The sequence below is a fragment of the Neophocaena asiaeorientalis genome, unplaced genomic scaffold (assembly GCF_003031525.2).
Source record: "Neophocaena asiaeorientalis asiaeorientalis breed wild unplaced genomic scaffold, Neophocaena_asiaeorientalis_V1.1 scaffold38, whole genome shotgun sequence".
NCBI lineage: Eukaryota > Metazoa > Chordata > Mammalia > Artiodactyla > Phocoenidae > Neophocaena > Neophocaena asiaeorientalis.
The window spans coordinates 320,795-340,152 of record NW_020174556.1 but is presented as its reverse complement, the minus strand read 5'-3'; the positions used below and the strand labels follow the sequence as shown (position 1 = coordinate 340,152).

Here is a 19,358-nt window from a genome sequence, read left to right as displayed (position 1 = left end):
CAGAAAATAAGGGTTGGTAAGGATGTGGAGAAATTGGACCCACTGTACATTTATGATGGGAATGTAAATGGTGCAGCCACTGTGGAAAATAGTTTTGTGGTTCCTCAATAAGTTAAACATTGAATTACCAACTGGCTTAAGAATTCTACTCCTGGGTGTATACCCAAAATAATAAAAAAACAGGTGTTCGAACAAAAACTTGTATAAAAATGTTCATAGCAACACTACTGAAAATAGTCAAAAGGTGGGAACAACTCAAATGTCCATCAACTTATAAATGTATAAACAATATGTGGTAGATCCCTATGATGAAATAATGTGCAGTCATAAAAAGGGATAAAATACTGATACATGCTATAACATGGATAAACCTTGAAAACACTATGCTGGGTGAAAGAAGCCAGACTAAAAGGCTGTATATTGTGTGATTCCCTTTGTATTAAATATCCAGAATCAGTAAATCCATAGAGACAGGAAGCATATTAGTAATTGCCAGGGGTTTGGGGGAGGTGGAAATGGGCAATGACTGCTTAATGAGCATGGACTTTCCACATGGGGTGATGAGAATGTTCTGGAACTAGATCGTGATGATGGTTGCACAGCATTGTAAGTGTACTAGTTATGTTATGTGTATTTTAGCATAATTTTAAAAAATAACTTTTTCACAGACAACACAACATAAAGAAAATACTAAGAAATTCACCATAAAAACTGTTAAATTAATAAGCACAGTTTCAGTATAGAATGTCAATATACAAATTTCTGTGTACCGCACTTCTGTAACAACAAACGATGGGAAAGTAAACATTTAAAAAATATCACTGAATATAGTACCAAGAAAACATGAACTACTTAGGTATAAACTTGACACAATATATACATGACTTGTCCACTGAAAACTACAAAACACTATACAGAAAAATTAAAGACCTAATAAGACCAAGATATATATACCATGTTCATAGAATGGAAAGTTTGATATTTTTAAGATGTCAATTGCTTCTATATTAACGTATAGATTCAATACAACCCACTCAAAATCCCAGCAGGATTATTTATAGAAATTGATAAATACATTGTAAAATTTATGTAAAAAATGCAAAATGACCTAAAACATCCTGAAAAGTCTTGCAACAGAAAAAGAAATGTAGAGGACATACACTATCTGATTTTAACACTTATAAGATCAATGGAATAGAGCAAAAAAATAGATCTGCATATAAATTTAGTCAATTGTTTTTTGGTAAATATGCCAAGATAATGAGAAAAGATAGACTTTTCAATAATTGGTGCTGGAACAACTGAATAGCCATATGAAGTAAAAAAATAATAACAAAAATAATAAAAATGCTTACCACACACATGAAAAACAAATCAAAATGGATCAGGATCCTAAAAGTAAAAGCCATAACCACAAAATGTCTAGAACAGGAAAAAAATCTTTGAAACCTGGGGATAGGCAAAGTAGTCTCAGGACACAAAAACATTACCCATAAAGGAAAAAACTGATAAACTGGATTTCATCAAAATTAAAACCATCTACTCTTTGAAAGTCATCACTAAGAAAATGAAGACAGAAACCACAGACTAGAAGAAAATTTTTGCAAAACCTGTATCTGACAAGAACATTTTAGCCAGAATATATAAAGAACTCTTACAACTAAATACAAAGAAAATACAATTTAAAAAATGATTATAAAATTTCAACAGACATTTCACAAAAGAAGATATACTAATGTCCGATAATCACATGAAAAGAGGCATAACAGTCACTGGAGAAAGGCAAATTCAAACTATAATGAGACAACATTACATATTTATTACAAGAGCTAAAATGGAAAAAAGAAAAGAAAAAAAGGGAAAGAAAAAAGCAAAAAGAACTGAAAATATCAGTACAGACAAAGACATAGAGCAACTGAAACTCATGTTTTCAGTGGGAATGCAAAATGATATAGTCATTTTAGAAAACAGTTTGTCAGTTTCTTAAAAAGCTATGCCCACACTTATCATAGAACTAAGCAATCCCTAGTAGTAACCAAGAAAAATAAAAATATAGGTCCACATAAAGATTTGTAGCTCAAAACTGCAAACACCTAAAATGTCCATCAACAACTACAGCATCCATACAGTAGATAAACAACTGTGAAATGTATACAATGAAGTAATACTCAGTAATAAAAAGGAATGGACTACTGATATATGCAACAATATGAATCAATTTCAAAAACACTATGCTGAGCATAAAAAGCCAGACATAAAAGAATATATGCTCTATGATTACATATGTAAGAAACTCTAGAAAAGACCAAATGTTGTTACCTCTTGACAATGGTGGCAGGTACACGAGTACATATACATTTGTCAAAGCTCACTGAAATGTGTATTTCATTACATATAAATTATACCTTTGGGCTTCCCTGGTGGCGCAGTGGTTAATAATCCGCCTGCCAAAGCAGGGGACACGGGTTCAAGTCCTGGTCTGGGAGGATCCCACATGTCGCGGAGCAACTAAGCCCATGCACCACAACTACTGAACATGTGCTCTACAGCCCGCAAGCCACAACTACTGAGCCCGCAAGCCACAACTACTGAAGCCCGCACACCTAGAGCCCTGCTCCGCAACGAGAAGCCACCATAATGAGAAGCCCACGTGCCGCAACAAAGAGTAGCCCCCGCTCACTGCAACTAGGGAAAGCCCATGCACAGCAACGAAGACCCAATGCAGCCAAAAAAAAAAAATTATACCCTAATAAAACTAACCCTAAAAGTGAGCAGTGTAATTTTACCTAAATTTACTTTTTGAAGAACAGAATTAATCTTGTAAACATCAGTACCTGTACACATTAGCCCCTTCCATTAGGAGCTGAGAGTTATGCAGATGAGTATAACTAATGAATTCTTAAAAAGGCTCTCGTAGAGAATACAAAGTGGAATTGACAAATACAGCCTTCTTTACTTCACTATTAGATCCGAAATTTTTTTGGACTTTTCAAGGTTCTGTCTATCCATGAGCTAAATAAATAAATATTTCTACACTGGTATAAAGAATAGAATATTATGTCAAAGTAAGTTAATAGCAATCAATCTATCAAGATGTATTGGGTCATTACTAGACACAGTGTTGACCATATAAAGGGAGTAAAGAAACTTATTTATATGCCAGGGACTGTGTTTTACCTTAACACGTATTATCTCATTTTACTATTTCATTGTGCATATTCCATTATTTCATTTAATCAGATAAAGTGATCATGATATTTAGTCACATAAGATTGATCACTGTACTAAGAAACCACTATCTGTTATAAATTCTAGAGATGTTTTATGAACATTCCTATGAGAAAAAACATTGGAGTCATATATCTAGGTATATAAAGGAAATTTTACAATGTACCTATTCTTCTTATTTTTACTAGGTAACAAGCATTTGTACTGTGCTACTACAGCCCAGGCACTCTTTGAAAGGTTTTATTATTTTACAAATAAGGAAACTGAACCAAGAGAAAGTAACTTTTATGTAACTTGTCCAACGTCACACAGTAAGTAGCAAAGGAAGGATTTCCATCCAGGCAGTCTGGCTTCAGAACTGAAGTCACTAAGCTTCCACTGTTACTTCCTATACCAAATCAATACTATCTTTTTTAGGGCAATCATCTTTCTTACATCTTTAGCCTGAGTATGTTTTAAGGTGTGATACTACTATTCTTCCAGAGGATTACAAAAAAAGCAAAACAAAGCAAACAAAAATTGGAAGCATAACTTACTTTTAAATTAACCAAAAACAATGTACTAACATACAGAAGAAAGGTAGGTTTAGAAAAAATCCCAGTTGATTCTGATATGCAGCTCCCAAACCAATCTCCCTGATTTGAGAACTATTAACATAAAGCAAGCACATATTTTTCTCTAAATATTTAAAAGTTAAAGCACTCTCTCATGCCAACAAAAAAGACAAAAATCAGTTATAGCAATTGATACTGGTGGAAGGAGCATAAAAGGCTGGGTTAAGAGTGTATAGTGTTGTTTCCCTTTCTGAAAATTAGATATGGCAAACAAAGAAAACCAGGATAAACACAGAGCCCTCAGTTATAAATGAGACTGCCAACTACTTCAACTGTAATTACACACACTGTCTTAGAAACATAAATATATATGATATTCATGATATTTACTTCCAATTTAATTTTACACGTAAAATAAGACATCAAACTATAAAGTCTACAGTCACTTAATTTTTTTAAAAATCACACAAATATATGTGATAAAACAAGTTTTAATGGATGTATTTTAAGATAAGTGATTAAACGAAGCAACCTCATTTGAGGAATTTAAAGGCTTTAAAGTAGTGGCGTCAGGTTATCTCCTTGGGAAAAAATAAACTGAAAATTAGAAAAACTATATTATTAGGATTTTTAAAACCTTAATCGACAGATTTTTGTGTCTCAAGTTTATCATGTGGGCAAAGGAGGAAGTGAAGGAAGACAAGTAACTAACAGCCAGTTTCACTTAATACTGTCAGAAAAATGTTGACAAAATATTTTGTAAATGAAATCTTTTGTTCGAGCAGTAGGGGGAGCTAACGCATTGTTATTGATATTGCTTTTTCTTGAAGGGTAGGGAATGTTTTCAGTTACTGTGTACAAAGAGAACTTCTTTAATATTAAAATTACAAACTGTATGCGTTATCTTTTTATCATTTAATGATTAAGAGTTTTAATTGAACAGAACAGTTTAAATGTAAAAAGGTGACGTAATATTATTATATAATTTTTGAAAAATGTTTAACACTAACACATTTCCAATGTTAGTAATAACATTCCGTTAGCTAACACATTAAAAGTTAGCCAACTATATTATTTAATATAGTTTATTTAAATATTTGCAGCTATCAGCTATAAACACTACAGGGAAAAAGATCAGGTAATTAAAAATGTCATTTAGATTAACATTATTAATTGTTTAAAGGGTTATAAATATAAACGAACCAAATCCTATTGGACTGCCTGGTTTTACTATTGTAGGTTAAGAACATACTTCAAGGGTGAAAATTTTCTTTACTCAAAAGTCAGAACGAATAAAAAAGAAACTGAAAGCCTCATTTAAAGGCAGACCATTCCCTGCACGTATTCTTGCTACCTTTCTAATATCACGCTTTCAAAATTGCCAAAATAATTTTTTAAAAATTCAATGGTCATGTCACTCCTTTTCACTGACTTTCCAGCTTTTAGGAAAAAGATCAAAGTCCTTAATTTGTCTTGCAAGACCATAGATGATCTAACCAACACCCATCTTTCTAGCCTCAGATCTGGCCAAACTCTCTCTCGATCTCTGCCCTCCAATCATAGAAATCTTCTAGTTCCATGGAGATACATCACATTCTTTCCACCACAGGGCCTTTGAATATGCTGGCCCCAAAGCTTGGAAGGTCCTCTGTCTTGTACTGTCCTAGCTACTCATCCACCGTATCTCTACACAAGTTGTTTCCTCAGAAAAGCCTCCCGCTTACAACAACAATCCTATGTCCATGTCCTATCTTTATGGCTCCCTATACGTTTCCTTTTTTTCCACTTAAACAGCTAATAATTTAATATTTATGACTGAACACTATCCTGAAAGTTTCACAAGGACAGAACACTTATCTTCTGCTCTTCATTGAATTTCCAGTGCCTGTCATATCTTAGTTGATCTGAGCTGGCATAACAAAATACCACAGACTGGATGGCTTAGACAACAGACATTTATTCTTCACAGTCCTGGAGGCTGGAAGTCTATGATCAAAGTGCCAGCATGTTCAGGTACTGGTGAGAGCTCTCCTCTTAATTTGCAGATAGCTGCCTTCTTGCTGTATCCTCACATGGTAAAGAGAGAAAGAGATCTCTCTCTTCCCCTTCTTGTAAGAGAGAAAAGAGATTTCTCTCTCTCTTCTTCTTACTGGATTAAGGCCCCATCCTTATAACCTGATTTACCCTTAGAAACCTCCTAAAGACCTATCTCCAGATACAGTCACTTCGGTGGTTAGGACTCACAGCTACAATGAACATTGACCAATGATTTCCTCCTTGCTAAAACCAAAGCATACTTTTAATTCTCATTCAGAGTCTCTACATTTGGCCATGCAGTTTGTATGCCATTTCTGTACAAATCTGGGGGCACTTTTCACAGATTAGCACCCTCTAGAATTATGCAGTGTACAACCTGCACATTAAAGGCAGTATCTGGTCTTCTATGTCTCGCTACAACGTTCAATATTACTAACGAATTCCTCCTTCTGGAAGATATTCATCCCTTGACTTCCATAACACCGTATCCTGATTTTCAATCCTATCTTTCTTACTACTCTTTTTTTCCTACTTTGTGATTTTTTTTTCCTGTCCATCCCCTAAATGTTCCTAGGCCCTCTTCTTTCTCACTCCATTCACACTCTGCATGGTGATCTCATCTACTGTCACGGCTTGACTCACCACTTAAATGCTGATGACTCCCAAATCCACACTTTCAGTTCAGATCTCTGCTCTGAATCCCATAACCATAGAACCAGCAGCCTGCCAGAAATCTCTTTTTAAATGTCCTTTTAGGCCACATAAACTTGACATGCCCCAAACTGTGTCAAAACGGACTAAGAAGTGAAAGCGGAGGACATCACGTCTGACGCAACACCCACCCCGCCAGACTTCACAAACGGAGACCAATTTTGTTATTTTCTGGTTTTAGGATTTTCATTGTTATTTTTTGCTTTTGGTTTTGGTTCTGGCCCACATTTCATGTATCTCAGGCCTGAAGGTAGAGTAGGAGTCCCCTTTTGTCCCTGTGGACATTGTAGACTGTCTCAAAATTCCATTCTAAATTCCCAGTCACATGCCTTACCATATGCCAGTGGCTGGAAAACTAAAGCTCAAATGTCCCAGATTCCCTTACAGCTCAAGTTCCACACATGACCTAGCTTTCCCCAAGCTGATACACTGTTCAATATTATGAAAGCAGAAGTGACGAGTATATTTGTGCTGTTTCTTCTAGCAAGCTTGGTTTTGAAGGTACTTAGTTAGTCTGCGGCAAAAGTTAGTGATTCCAGTGTCCAGTTCCTAGTTCTGTGGGGACTAAGGGGCAGCGTGTGAGACTTCCATTTCCTGGCATTGGTCAGGGCTAAACAAGTGTGGTTCTGGAGCCAACAGCTGTGGATGCTATTTCCTCAGTTTCCTGATCCTTTATGTTCTTCTGAGGGCCATTTCACACCCGCATGGGGTGAGGAAGACAGGAGACAAAGTCCAGGGTTTGCTCAGGGTCAGGAGACTATAAGAGGGAACTCCTACATAAAGCTGGGTTATAATATCAGTATAAGGGTGAATGAGAAATAAACCTGTTGCTCAGAAGGACAAAGAAGGAAAGTTGCCTATCTCAACTTTGGTATTCAGTAGAAGGAAAGGAAAAAATCTTCTCAGGGTACTGAAGAATTTCTTAAACAAAAAGTACAGAACATAAAGGAGATGATTAATAAATTTATCTATATTATTTTACAAATTCTGTTCATCAAAAGATACCACAAAGAGTGAAATACAAGTTATATAAACTGGCAAAAGATATTTGCAATATAATAACCAACAAATAATTAGTATTCAGAGTACATAAAGAGCTTCCAAAACTCAAAGCTACATAATAGAAAAACAGGTAAGGACAAAAAGACATTTCACAGAAAACACAAACAGCCTTAAACAATGAAAAGATGTTAAATGTTGGCAAAGATGTGGAATCACAGCAATGTTTAACTGCTGCTCATGGGACTGTCACTTGAAAACAACTTAGCATTGCCCAGTAAAGGTGAAGAATCACATATCCTGCAACATACAACTCCATTTCCAGTAATATACTCCTGCCTATGTCTGTCAAGATATGGACAAGTAGCATGGCTTGTAAGAGCAAAACAACTAGATTTAACTCAATGGTAGAGTGAATTATAAATTGTGATATGTTAATACACTGGAATACTACACAAAAGTGAAAAACTGGAGCTGCACTACATGCTGATATTAAGTAAAAGCAGCAATTCCCAGAAGAATACCCACCTATGTTGTGATTTCATTTATAGAAAGTAGACAAAACGCTTCCAGAAACAAGAAAAACACTTATTTTATACACAGATACATTTTAAATTATATTGTTATATAGGTAATAAATTAAGATGATTTGATAGGTGATAAATTTAGCATTCTTTCATCATAGCATCTGATAGATTACTTTTAGATTACAATATTTTGTTTCCTTTAATTAAAACAGATGCTTCTAAGTTCATCTTTAATATTTATATAAAATGCATGTATTTATAAATGTAAAATATGTTTGTATAGTTCAAAGAAATACTTAAAGAGAAGCAAATACCAATACACCCACCACCCAGCTTAATAAGTACAACATTACCACTACTTTAGAAGCCCCCTCAGGATCCCTCTCTAATTGTATACTCCTCCTTCCCCCTAGACTTAACAATGATATTGAATTATTCCTCAGGCAGGTTTTTAACAGGTTTTATATATGTATGTTTTATTTTATATGCATATTATATATACCTTTATATACATTATTTTATATAAATATAAAAATATTTAAATAATATATTTATGTAAATATGCATTTTATATCTATTATTTTTAATAAATATATTTTTATTTTATAAGTTAGTTTCAATAATTATACATATATATTTTATTATGTATATACATAAACATTTTATTTTATATATAAAACTATAGTGACAGAAAGCAAATCAGTGGTTGCCCAAGGCTGGGCTTGGAAACAGGGCAAATGGGTCTAAGAAAACTTTCTGAGGTAAGAGAAAGATTTTAAAACTGTTATCATTGAATTGTATTCTTACAATAAATAAATTTTATGGTTTACAAATTATACTTAAAAATCTGTAAAAAAAAATACATACATAGATTTCACAATCTCCTTTGGGAAACCTCTGTGACTAGCCCAGGCAACATTTGCTTACATTCCTCTGTTAGAGTACTTATCAAATCAGGCTACACTGCTTGGCCTATTTTTAACTACAGTTTAAAGCTCCTAGAGGACCAGAATGATTTTTCAATCTTGTATCACTCTCTTCTACAACCTATCCCATTACATCCTAGAGCAGTGTTTGAACTTCTCTTGCTTATTGAGAAGGTGTGACATTGCATAATACCCTGATGGAGGAGCAAAGGCAGTAAAGAGAGTGTGGGGTGAGGTGCACAAGCTCAGGACCCTCAGTGTCAGGTTCAACTGTAACTGCACTGCTGGTAAAAGTGTAATCTGAGGCAATTTATTTAATCTTCTGTGCCTCAGTTCCCTTATCTATAAAATTGAGATGATAGATTATCTCCTTCAAGATAATCTATCCTTCTATCCTTATACTATAAGGAATGAATAATATAAAACATTCAAAACAATGCCTACCTAATAAGCATAAAAAAAGGTACTGGACATCATTATCACTAGGAAAAAAACAAATTAAAACTATAATGATATACCACTATACATCTACCGGAATGTCTCAAGTTACAAAATCTGAAAATACCACTTGAAGACAAAAGGTGTAGAGCAACTGGAATTCTCATCACTGTTGCTGGAAGTGAACATTCACTTTGGAAAACTACTAGCAGCTTCTTAAAAACTTAAAATACACCTACTCTATGACCCCCCCAAATTCATTCCTATGTATATATCAAAAAGAAATAACAAAACACAAACACATAAAGTCTTTTACAAGAATACTGATAGCAGTTTTATTCATAACCCAAAACTAGAAATTCAAATGTCCATCAGCAGAAAAAAATGATAAATTGTGGTATATTCATAAACGGCATACTACTCAGGAAAGAGGAAGCAAAATACATAACACAAAATATAAATGAGCCTTTAAAACATTATGCTGAGCAAATTAAGTCAGGTGCAAAAGAGTATATGCTATATGATTCCATTAGAATGAAGGTCAGGAACAAGCAAAACTAGTCTATGGTGATAGACATCAATATAGTGGTTGTCTTGTGAGAGGCGAGTATTGCCTGGAAAAGGGCAAAACAACTTTCTGGGGTGATGAAAATATTGTATATCTTGATCTGATTCGTAGCAGGGCTGAAAAAAATTTATCAAGCTGTATACTTTTTTTTTTTTACTCTATAAATTACACCCAATAAAATACTCAGCATGAAAAGATTTTTTCCTCCAATTGTTTTTTCAGTTTTTAAAAAATGTTAAAAAAAAAAGTAGCTGACATGTAGTAAGTATGCAGTCAAAGTCTTCCGCTATTATCAGTTCAAGCTGGCTAATCTGTTAGAGTGGATATGAAATAATCATGATCAAATGTGGCTGAGGAAAAACTTAAACAAAACAGTCTCTCAAAGCAGGGGAAGAAAACAATTACATCCACTCTCTCTGCTGAATTGAGAATTCCCTGTAAAGTGCATGGATTACTATCTAGTTTGGACCTCTTTGATACTGCCTCTTGCATATTGCTCTTAGAGAAGTTTAGGGATTTTATCTGTTTTTTTAAAAACATTTACTTTTCCCAGGACAACCAATTAAATGCTTTTAAATATTATTCAGGTTTTTCTATTGACTTTTAAATTATACATGAACTTTCCCTTTTAGGCCCATACTGAATACTATATATATAATATGAATATATATATGTTTATATAATGTATACATTTTTATATACATATAAAAATAGGTTTTCTATTTTTTAATATGATCTTGAATTAATTGTGTGGTGATGACTAAGGTTCACTCATGGTGGGGATAAAATAAACATAGACTATTATCTTCAACCTATGTTTGTGATCCTGCACTTAAAACTTTAACGTCATGTTAATGTCAGCAGCTAGAGGTAAACTTAATTGTAACTGTGGAAGGTGGGATGCCTTTCGAATACCACTTTGAAATGTTTTCAGTGGATCAGGTAAAATAAGGTAAAAGCTAAGTCAGGTGTGGAGGGATATGTGTACATGTGTAGGTGTGCCCCCAGCATTTCTATACTAGGAAATTATTTGATGATTATACAGTTAGCAATACTCACCTTAGTCACTTGATTCTCAAGACATTCCATGAAACAACCAGAACCTGCTATGCATTTTCTACATTTCCAACAACGAAGAATACTTATTTCTTCTTGATTATGATTCTTAGTTATCAATTCTTTACTTCTCTTCATCTGTGGGAAAATTAATGCATTTTTAGAATGTTAAACCGTGTCAGATTAAACTTGATTTTCTAAACCCTTTGAACAGCATTAGCTACATGAGGACCAGAAGGAAGAGAATTATCATTTATTGAGGTACCTACTAGTCTTAGGCTAGGGGTGCTCTATAAACTATATCGAGGATTAATTCTGACAATGATGCATTATATTAGTGACTACCAGCTTCTTTTATTTTTGCAGAACATTTTGTCTATTTCTTTCCATCTGTTCTCACTAACAGTGGTAAAAGGTAAGAACAGTTAAATAAGTTACTCCAGTATTTAAAACTCATAACAAAGAACTATAAATATTCTTACAAATAGGATGTTTTGAATAGCCAAAGCATTAAATTTTAAATATAACAGGATTTACTGAGTTGTAGTTAATTCTGTGAAAATTAGAAGTAATTACTTCACACGGGTCAGAATGGCCATCATTCTGGAGAAAAGGGAACCCTCTTGCACTGTTGGTGGGAATGTAAATTGATACAACCACTATGGAGAACAGTATGGAAGTTCCTTAAGAAACTAAAAATAGAACTACCATATGACCCAGCAATCCTCCTACTGGTCATATACCCAGAGAAGACCATAATTCAAAAAGACATATGCACCCCAATGTTCACTGCAGTACTATTCATAATAGGCAGGACACGGAAGCAACCTAAATGTCCATCAACAGAGGAATGGATAAGGAAGATGTGTACATATGCACAATGGAATATTACTCAGCCATTAAAAGAAACGAAATCTGGTCATTTGTAGAGACGTGGATGGACCTAGAGACTGTCATACAGAGTGAAGTAAGTCATAAAGAGAAAAACAAATATCATTTACTAACGCATATATGTGGAATCTAAAAAAATGGTATAGGTGATCTTATTTGCAAAGCAGAAATACAGACACAGATGTAGAGAACAAATGTATGAACACCAAGGGGTAAAGGGGGGTGGGATGAATTGGGAGATGGGGATTGACATATATACACTATTGATACTATGTATAAAATAGATAACTAATGAGAACCTACTGTATAGCACAGGGAACTCTACTCAATGCTCTGCGATGACCTAAATGGGAAGGAAATCCAAAAAGGAGGGGATATATGTATACGTATAGCTGACTCGCTTTGCTGTACAGTAGAAACTAACACAACATTGTAAAGCAACTGTACTCCAATAAAAAAAAAATTACTTCAAATTAATGGGAAAAATCCTGTATCCTAAATGCATTAATTTCTCTTGTATATTGTATTCAGTGGAACAGTTAACTATACTACATCTTGTGCTATGTGCAAAGACTTAGATAATAACCCTACCATTTTTTTAGTCTATTTTTATACTTGAGATTTTATGTCAGTATTGTGATTCAGACCAATTTTGGAAAACAGTTTCATACTAATAAGGATTCCAAAATAGGTGCAGTGTATTTAATAACCTGCCTGGTAACTACTCATTATAAAGAAAAGAAATGTTAATTTATTAAGCTGTCCACAAGGGCCTACCTAGCTCCCTGGCCACATTCCCTCATTTGTTAGATCTTTAATATTTCATTTATTCAACAAACATTTACTGAGAGCTAACCATATGCCCCACAACGAGTCAAACTCTGGGGGCACAAAGATGAGTAAAACTTATTTTCTGTCACAGACCTCACTATGCTACAGATCAACAGTTTTCTACCCTAGCTCATTAGAATAACTTGAGAAGCTTTACAAAATAGTGATGTCTAGGCCAGGCCCCACTCTTAGAAATTTTGACTTATTCTGAAATTGGGAGGGAGTTAGGAATGGGTACTTTCTATTAAAAAGTTCCCCAGGTGATTCTATACTGTGGTCAGGGTGAGGACAGGCTGTGTTAATACACAAACAATTAACTAAGATATAACAGCCGAAGGGACAAGAGCGGGAACATAGATGGACTTTAACCAAATTTAAAGGAAGGATTTGAAGAATTCTGCCTGAAAGAGCACAGTATGCCCCTCTTGCAACCTATCTAGCTCTGTCTGACCTTCAGGTGCTAGGCAGCAGTTCAGTCTCCACTGACATCTTCAGAACCCATCCTTAGCCCAGTTGCCACTCTACTTAAGCTTTGTCCTCAATGGTCATCAATAATATCTTAATTTGCAAGTGTCCTGACCTCCCCCTGCTTTCATCATTGTTGATGCTACCCTCCTTAGCTTCATTAGCACTCCTTTCATCTCTCAGTAGTCTTCCTAACATCTTCTATCCTCATCTCCCTTTTAAACACCAATGGTTCTCAACCAGGAATGGGGATTGCAGGGAGGGATAACATCGGAATCAACAAAGGAGAAATTCCATATTCGCCTATGTTCTCCCCTTCCCTGAGATCCATACACACCTCCCCACTTCTCCCCTCTCCTCAGGGTGGTTCCACGCCCTCTTGGAGTGCAAGCATGTAGTTAGAAAAAGCTCTATTGGTGATTCTAATAAGTTTTCACTGAGAATTATACTCTGTGTGACAACTCTTTTATGGCAATGATTTTTAAATCTATACATCTAGTTTGATCTTATTTCAAAGCTCTAAGACCGATATTTTCAAATTCCGAATGTCAAATGCTATCTCTACATGAATCTCCTTTAGGGCCTTTGTAGTGGCTGTTCGCTCTGTCTACCCTGTACGGTAGCCACTTGTTAGATGTGTTATTAAGCACTCGAAATGTGGCTAATCTGAACTGAGATGCACAGTAAGGGTAAAATATACACTGAATTTTGAATATTGTGCAGAAAAAAAGAATGTTAAATATCTTAATAGTTTTCATATTTATTTCATGTTGAAATCAAATTTTTAATATATCTGAGTTAAATAAAATATAATTGTAAAAATTAATTTCATGTTTCCTTTTACTTTTTGAATGTGGCTACTGTAAATTTTTAAATTACATATCTGGCTTGTATTATACTCCTACTGGATAGCACCTGTCTAGACCTCCTCACCCCAGGTCTCTGTATGGTTGGCTCTATTCTCATCATTCAGAGGTCAGCTCACATTCATGTCCTCATAGGTATGGTATAAGAAGCACCTGGGGAGTTTATTTAAACGTATGTCACAGGGCCACAGTCCCAGGAATTCTAATTCAATGTTCCTAGGGTGCGATTCTGCGTATTTAACAAGCAACTAGGTGATTCTGTAACAGGTGATCTGAAGATCACACTCTGAGGGACAGAATACAATCTAAGCTCCATTTGCAACAACATGGATAAACCCGGAGAGTATTAAGCTTAGTGGAATAGGTCAGACAGAGAAAGACAAATATGCTACCACTTATATGCGGAATCTAAAAAATAAAACAGATAAATGTATATAATAAAATAGAAACAGACCCACAGGTATAGAGAACAAACTAGTGGTTACAGTGTGGAGAGGGAAAAGGAGAGGGGCAAGATAGGGGTATGGGATTAAGAGCTATGAACCACTATGTATAAAATAGATAAGCAACAAGGGATATGCTGTACAGCACAGGGAAATATGGCCATTATTTCGTAATAACTTTAAATAAAGTATAATCTGTAAAAATACTGAATCACTATGTTGTACATCTGAAACTAATATAACATTGTAAATCAACTATACTTTAATTTAAAAAAACGTACAGTCTAAGCTTTTTAAGATGTCAAAAGAGGGCCTTTAGGTAGCACAAGGGATTCTTGCGATGGAACTGTTCTGTATCTGATTGTGGTGTTGCTCACATGAACCTACACATGTGATAAAATCGCATATAACTAAATACACACACACATGAGTACATGTAACTGGTGAAATCTGAATAAAGTAGATTGTTTGAAGGGTATACAGGATTGCTCCATGAATCTGTAATTCACAATTCACAACTGAATCTACAACTATTTCAAAGTAAAAAGTTAAAAAAACCCTTTTACCGCATATATTAAAAACTCAATATTTTAAAAAGTCATAATATTTTTTACCAATTAACTGTATTGACATACTTGTATAATCCTCTATATTTTTTCACTATATTTTTAGCTGCATGTTTTGATTGCCTCTTCATATGACAACTTTGCAATGTCTTCTACAAAGAGAATAAAAAGATCATTTAGTCTTTCCCCTTTAAAAATCAAAAAGGCCCTATACACTTTTAAAATCCAACTCCTAACTAGCTCTCAAGTCTTGGTGTCCCCTCCATGAACACTCCACACCAATACTATGCAGATCTTTGTGCATTTCCCTAAAAATACCTTTTTCTGTTTTCCCACTTTCAAATTTGCTGTTCTCTCTTCCTGTAATATCACTTCCTTTTCCTTTGACTTATTTAAGAAATACTTTTCATCCTTTAAGGCCGAGCTCAAAATTTTCTTTTACAGATGCTCCCCAGAAAACTACACTTCCTCCCTCTTCTGTGTTCCCATGGAACTTTGCATGTACCTCTACAGTAGCACTAGTCAAGTTGCATTACACTTATATGTGTGCATGTGTCCTATTAATTTAATGGTGAGGTCCTAAAAAGCACCATGTTCTATTCAAACCTGCATTTTTACAATCAAATATTGTACCTGGCACCAAAATGACAGTCAACAAGTGTTCGCTGAAATCAAATCAACGAGATCTGGCAGCTCAACTTACAAAAATTATTTTTCCCATACCAATTATTAAGTATGCCTGCCTAACCAGTGGGGTAAAGCAAATAGAAGTCCTTTAGCAAGGGATGTGAGGAGCCCAAGGGAAGAAACAAAGCTGTGTTTATACATATCTGAACTTGAAAGGAGAACTGGAGACTACACTACAGTGACATATTTATAGGACATCTTAGGTGGCTTCTTTCAGAGAATTTATGCTTAAAGAAGACGTCAAACATGGTAAATGAACCTATTAACAAAATGGTAGTCTTTGAACTGATTTGAATACAGCCTGGTTGCCGGACGCTAACTCAAATCCATCCTTAACTCCAGCTCCCTAGACACTAGTATGGGTTCTAGAAAAGAAGAAGCTGTATAAGTAAACAACTGAAAATCCTGTTTTTTGTTGGGGTCTAAACAATTTTGAGCAGATACACCAAATGGGTTTAACACTCTGAGGACCTGGGGGCAGCAACTAGAGAACTATCAAAGCAAACAGAGGAGTGACCTTGGGAAACAGTAAAACAACATGAAAATGAACTTACTGCTGAACACATATGAATGTCTCACAATGCTCAGAAATACTTGGAAGGACTCTGCAGAGAGTGCTGGGTTCTGAGCCAACAAATGCAAATAACAAACTATAAAATTCTGGTATTACTGTTCATATGACTGTGGTGCAACTTACAGACTGATAAGGTCTAAGAAATCAGGTAGTCTTCCGCTTTTCTTCCAAATCCTGTTCCTCATCTCTTACTCCAGTTCTCATCAGATCAGATACGTGCGTTTTTCTAAAAGGGGGTGCTTCCTTGGGCCCTAGTTCTTCCCACCTATGTCACAGTCTTTGTTATGGTAACTTTCTTGGCTCCTGCCAAAGCTTGGTCTCTCGGACCAAGCTAGCTGCTAATATCTGCTTGATTTTCTCCATATTGCCTGCTCATAGATTTCCTCTTGCCATACTTCACTACTTATCCTGATATTCCTGTCACTTTCTAGTATTTCCTTAACACAGCTGTTATATGTAAAGTAACGCTTGGCTGAGTTATGCATATCTCTCAAATACTGTACCTATTTCATTACAAAATATCAAAAAAGTCACATTTGTTAACATTACCACTAATCTCAGCCAAAACTTCTTTAATTATCGGGCAGTAGTTAAGCTCATAGCAGTGGACACAAGTTTTTCAAAGTGCTAATTTTTGTTTAAAATTCAAATTTTATCACTTGCAACAAATACCACCAAATATCCATGTCTGAATAACCATAGTTTGTCATTCAAGTAAAAATGGTGTGCTGTGGAAAGGTGGATAGTTCAGCTCTCAACTAAAACAACTGAACAAGGGCTTTTCTTCAAGACTACCCACCATCAGCATTCAGTGTACTACAGAAGTGCTTTATGCATTCTTCCCATTTTTTTTCACATGGAATATTAAAAATATGTATTGAAGAGTAAAGATTTAATAAAATCAATACTATTTACTGCTTCAATAAACAGGTTTTTTTTAATAAATTTATATTTATTTATTTTTGGCTGTGTTGGGTCTTCGTTGCTGTGTGCAGGCTTTCTCTAGTTGCTGTGAGGGCTACCCTTGGTTGTGGCGTGCGGGCTTCTCATTGCAGTGGCTTCTCTTGTTGTGGAGCATAGGCTCTAGGCTTGCGGGCTCTAGAGAGCAGGCTCAGTAGTTGTGGCACATGGGCTTAGTTGCTCTGCGGCATGTGGGATCTTCCCGGACCAGGGCTTGAACCCGTGGCCCCTGCATTGGCAGGCAGATTCTTAACCACTGTGTCACCAGGGAAGCCCAGGTTTTTTTTTTTAATTGCATGTGTATGGCAGTGAAGAATAAAATGGCTACTAATACTGTTTGTCACCACTGCCTTGATTCTGCTAAAGGACCAGAAGTTTTACTCTCTACTGCTTTTCCATGATTAATGAAAATGTTAACAGAGTAGAAAAGGCAAATCACATCTTAGTATTACCAAGAATAGTTTGACCTGATTCTCTGTGGTCCACCAGGGGGTGTGGCCCACATTTTGAGAACTGCTATTTCAGTTCAGCAAAACAGCTGTCCCAAAAATGTTGCCTATGAAAATCTTATTTTCCACCAATATCCTTTAAAATATCTAAGAAGGATAGGTGGGTCCCCATGGAGAAATATATTTATAACAAAATTTATAACAATTTATGAAATTTTCTATAAAGTCAACTACTGGAATTATAATCTATACAAAGACGTTTCATTCCTTCATCTGTCTTTTGCTACTTACAACTTTTTTATGGTAAAAGTCAGCATTTGGCACAGGTCAAATTCTACACTCCTGGGTCTCCAACGTTTGCTCACCTTCTTTTTATTCATGGATTTAAACTTGAGATGAAGTGGACACAATATAAATTGCTAAAATTTATCTAAAATTAGAAAATAAGAATAAACCAAGAAAACTTTAAAAATTGAAATAGACCTCAAATATCTTCTCCAAAACTCATAAAAAATAGGGGGGTGGTCCAGGCAAAAATGATCTAACTGGCAAATTTTACCAATTCTTTAAGAAATGGATAATCTTTGTAATTTATATAATTGTGGTGGCCAGAAAATATAAAAGGAAGATGAGCTCTGCAAATAAAACATAACCTTGACACACTAACTAGACAAGGAGATATAAAACTACACAAAGAGAGTATAAGAAAATTACATACCAATCTATTTATGAACACAGATGATAAAATCCTAAATAAAATATTAGTCATGGAATCCATCAGTGACGTAAAAGAATAATACATTTTAGCCAAACAAGATTATTTTCAGGAATTCAAGGATGATTCAAAATGAAAAAAAAAAAAAGGCCTATTCAATAATTTTACAAACTGTAAGATTAAAAGAAAAAAAACACAGGACCATCTCAAAAGATGCAAAATAAAACTTTTGGTAAAGTTCAACATTTAGTCATGATAAAAAGACAGCAATACTTAGCATCCTAGAAACAGAAGGAAATTTCATTAACCTGATAAAGAAAGGGCTTACTGAAAACCTTAGCAATTATAATACCTGATGGTAAAATTTTAAAAGCATTCCATGAAAATTAGGAAGAAAACAGAGACAATGATGCTGTTTTTCATATTATTCCGCTTTAGAACACAACAGAAGAAATAAGGGGTATAAGGATTGGGAAGATTTAGTAAGTGAAAAAGAAATTAAGCGCCTATGACACCATTTTTCTTTTTTGGGCTGCAGATGTTTCCACCTTCTTAGAACTACATTGCTCATTTCTAACGTACTATTAGTTTCTCAGTCTGGACACTCATTATATAGGTGTGCTCACTTTGTGAAAATTCATCAAGCTGTATGCTTGTGATATGTTTATTTTTCTATATGTATCTTATTTCATCAACATAACCCCATGATTGCCTCTGTTTGAGAAGAGTGCATAAAGAATTCTCAACATAGAGCAATGTCTACAGTAACAATTTTCATCATCTGGTCCTGGTTACACTGTAACTGTTTATGATACATGGAAGTCGAGGAATTCCATCGACAGAAGGAATCAGAGATGTATTTTCCTA

The 19,358-nt window shown here is 34.9% G+C and overlaps 1 protein-coding gene across 1 annotated transcript in view; it reads right to left on the bottom strand.

Annotated features, from left to right (window-relative positions):
* The window catches only part of RNF180 (ring finger protein 180), a 251,854-nt gene extending 240,672 nt beyond the window's left edge, over positions 1-11,182 (bottom strand). Inside the window, exon 1 of the mRNA XM_024757495.1 lies at positions 11,048-11,182. Coding sequence (XP_024613263.1) covers positions 11,048-11,182 — 135 coding nt within the window. The remainder of the gene's footprint in view (positions 1-11,047) is intronic.
* Positions 11,183-19,358: the final 8,176 nt, after the last annotated feature.